Source organism: Pundamilia nyererei, unplaced genomic scaffold, assembly GCF_000239375.1.
Source record: "Pundamilia nyererei isolate P.nyererei 1_Seehausen unplaced genomic scaffold, PunNye1.0 scaffold00225, whole genome shotgun sequence".
NCBI classification, from domain to species: domain Eukaryota; kingdom Metazoa; phylum Chordata; class Actinopteri; order Cichliformes; family Cichlidae; genus Pundamilia; species Pundamilia nyererei.
The window spans coordinates 832704-836015 of record NW_005187626.1 but is presented as its reverse complement, the minus strand read 5'-3'; the positions used below and the strand labels follow the sequence as shown (position 1 = coordinate 836015).

General features: G+C 48.9%; 1 protein-coding gene across 1 annotated transcript in view; it reads right to left on the bottom strand.

Annotated features, from left to right (window-relative positions):
• eif4a3 (eukaryotic translation initiation factor 4A3) overlaps positions 1-3312 on the bottom strand; it is a 9727-nt gene that overhangs the window by 3704 nt on the left and 2711 nt on the right. Inside the window, exons 2-5 of the mRNA XM_005748615.2 lie at positions 1523-1595; positions 1344-1410; positions 1190-1252; positions 973-1105 (exon numbers count right to left, since the gene is read on the bottom strand). Coding sequence (XP_005748672.1) covers positions 973-1105; positions 1190-1252; positions 1344-1410; positions 1523-1595 — 336 coding nt within the window. The remainder of the gene's footprint in view (positions 1-972; positions 1106-1189; positions 1253-1343; positions 1411-1522; positions 1596-3312) is intronic.

Below are 3312 nucleotides of genomic sequence, written 5' to 3'. Positions count from 1 at the left end.
AACGCTGATCATTTTATTAAAGATGAAAGACTTTAGACAGTTTTTCAACTCTCAGTAATGCCATAGTGATCGTTTGATATATGGACCTGCAGCGGAGTTTAGACCCAGACACGGCTAGTGACGTCAGACTGAACAACCGGACAGCCAAACCCATCTGTTCTCTGATTGCATAGTTAAATTTGTGATTGACATGACATTGACCAATCAGCTGACAGGAAGAAAAATAGAGTCAAAATTCGTATTTGTAACCTAAAACTTGAGTGCAGAGTTTCACACGTGTAAGTCCACACACAAATTCTTTTTACTCATACAAAACTGATTTACAAGTACAAAATATTTATGACCACAATTTGAGCCCATAGTCTTTCACATTGTTCACGTTATGTGTGTGATCGTGGAGCAGAGCCGCGGCTGCGTCCAGCTCTGACAGGTTTATGAACAGACAGATGTAAGTCTGGTGGAGGTGGGTTTGCTCCAGTGAAATGCGTCAGCAAACAAAGACATGTTGGACAATTTCCCGGTCCCAGCCCTGTGGGAACAGCCCCTTCCTGGTGTGGAAGTCCTGACCTCAGCCCCACAGAACAGCACAGGGCTGTGAGCCTTTTCCTCCAGCATCAACCTCACGGACGTGCGTCCAGCCTGTGGATTAAGACCGGGAGGTCGATCGAGTTCACGCGAACATGAAGGCAGACGAGCGAATATTTTTGGCAGCGTAGTGAACGACATCACGCCTCTTTCACACTGCCAGGCCAAAGGCACCAGCAGATAAACGTTTTCACTTCCTGTTTCAAGGTGGCGTTGTTAATGGGCTTCTCGCCATCCTGAGCGCCGAGATCATGACCTGGAAACAGGTTTCGTCTGACTGGATCTCGTTTTATCAAATTATAATTTGAATGTGGAGCGTCTCCCACCTCAACCGATCGGACGCGACGATGACAGCAGGTGCGGGTCACATGACCTACTCAAACTCACCGAACACTCGTCCTGGCGTGCCCGCCACGACGTGCTGGCCGTAGTCAAGCTTGCGTATGTCCTCGCCCACGTTGGTGCCCCCGATGCAGGCGTGACACTGCACGTTCATGTAGTCTCCCAGAGCGAGCAGCACCTGCGCACACGTGCAAACAGCCAATCAGAATGCAGCACATATGATCACAGGTGATCGGCCAGCTGTGACGAGGCGCAGGCATACCTTTTGAATCTGTCCAGCGAGCTCTCGAGTCGGAGCGAGGATCAGAGCCTGCGTCTCCCTCACCTGCAGACAGGAAACGCATCACAGTGTCACAATAACAGTTTAACCCATCTGCTTGAAAAGGCCACGCCCACCGAGGCTGCAACAGACTCACCTGGATGTCGAGACACTGCAGCACAGACACGCAGAAGGTGGCGGTCTTTCCCGTTCCAGACTGAGACCTGCAGACAGCAGCTGTTAGAACATTTGGAGGCACGAGAGCTACACGGCAACAAGAACAGCGAGGGAAGAGGAAAGGAGGGAAGGACGAGGAGAGAGGAGGGAAACGCTTACTGAGCGATGACATCACGGCCTTTGATGATCTGCTTGATGGCTCGCTGCTGGATCGCTGATGGCTTCTCAAATCCTGCAACACGAACACTGCGTCACTGCCAGAAAACTTTATTTACAACTAGCAAAGTGCACAAAACATCTGTCCTTCAAACAACTTTATTTTAACCCGGCCACAGGTTTCTCAACATTCTTTTAAATGACCATAATTCTGAAACACTTTATGCAATCTGAAATCCTCCCGGGGTTCCTGAAAGCAGCGAGACGACGCCTCTCAGTGACATCAGGGTCATTACAGTAACCTGAAGCACGCAGCAGCCCCGGGAAGGCGAAGGCGGTCCCAATTAAAGCTTCCTCCTTTTTTCCACAGATTTGGGCGATATGACCCGGTTATCTCCTGATAACCTCATCTGTCACTAAATGTGCTTTTTCTGTAACTCGACCCGTGTGAGGGGTTTTCAGCGGAGTGTTCTGACCGATGCATGAAACCATCTATTTTTAGATAGAAGTTGTAACGGCCGCCATTTTCTTTGTGAGTCTTTCTACACGGCATGCTGCGGGGAAACGCCCGTTGTAGCGTTTGAGTCTGAGGTTGGTTTGGAGCACCTGACATCCGTAAACTCTCTCCACTCTCTGCCACCTGAGAAGAGCTCTGTGCTGTTCGAGTCTGAGGTGGCGCCGCTTTGTGCAAGAACTTACATTGTGCAGTTTTCCGTGTCAGACGTTTCATAACCAAACCGTGTCCGCGCACCAGAGGCGGCCCTCGTTTAGGAATAAGGTCCTGGATTTGTGTGGACTGGTCCGTCTGTTTGCAGCTACCTGGTTCTGCCTCGTCTAAACTGGTCGTGCTGGGATTCTCTGTCCCCGCATCCATAAACAGTGGATTTCGCATCACCGTGAAACAAACGATAGCATACCGCACAGCCCTGGGCCGGATGTATCCTTCGTACCCCACCCTATCCCAGGATTCATTGCGAGGCGATGGTGATGATGTTCAAGCGGGTAAAGAGTAAACTCCACATTTATTTGTGTAGAAATGTTCCAACAGTGACGTTAACTTCCTCTTCCTCTGCTCAGAGTCTGCTTTAAGCTCACAGACACCGTGACGATACTTCAGCCATCAACACAACAAGCTGAGGTGCAGACAGGCTGCTGCAGCCTTCACTCTGACAAACATCGGCCACACTCAGCCCCGCTCAGCGGCTCTGCTCGTTCTGTTCGGTGGCTTTAACTAAAAGAAACTAATGACTGTCGATATTTTTGATTTAGTTGTGCTCTAAGTGCGGATGTAAAACAAACATTTTATTGAAGAATGAGACGGTTATTTCATAGATGCTCTTAAATAAATCCGACGGTCTCACGGGCAACTCGTTTGGAAAGATCTAAGAAGCTTAGAGCTCACAGCAAGTATGTAACCAGGACTAATTACTGCAACTCCCAAACCTGCAAAGGAACATGAACACAGCCGGTTTACCCAGCACTGGCCTCACACACATCACACCACATTATTAAAACCATGGTGATTCAGGTGACTTTGGATGGAATTGGTTCCCCATCAACAGGTTCTTCTCTACTGGGTTCATAAACACAATTTCAGACCAGTAAAAACATTGCTTCATGAAAGCGGTGCTGGTGATGCTGTTGTCTGTGAAGGTTCTCAGTCATCCAGGTCATCGTAGTCTAAGGAGCTTGCAAAGAAATGCGTCTGGACTTCTTTAAGTTGCTTGAAGACGTTTCACCTCTCATCCGAGAAGCTTCTTCAGTTCTAAGGTCAAATGGTGGAGAGTCCCAGA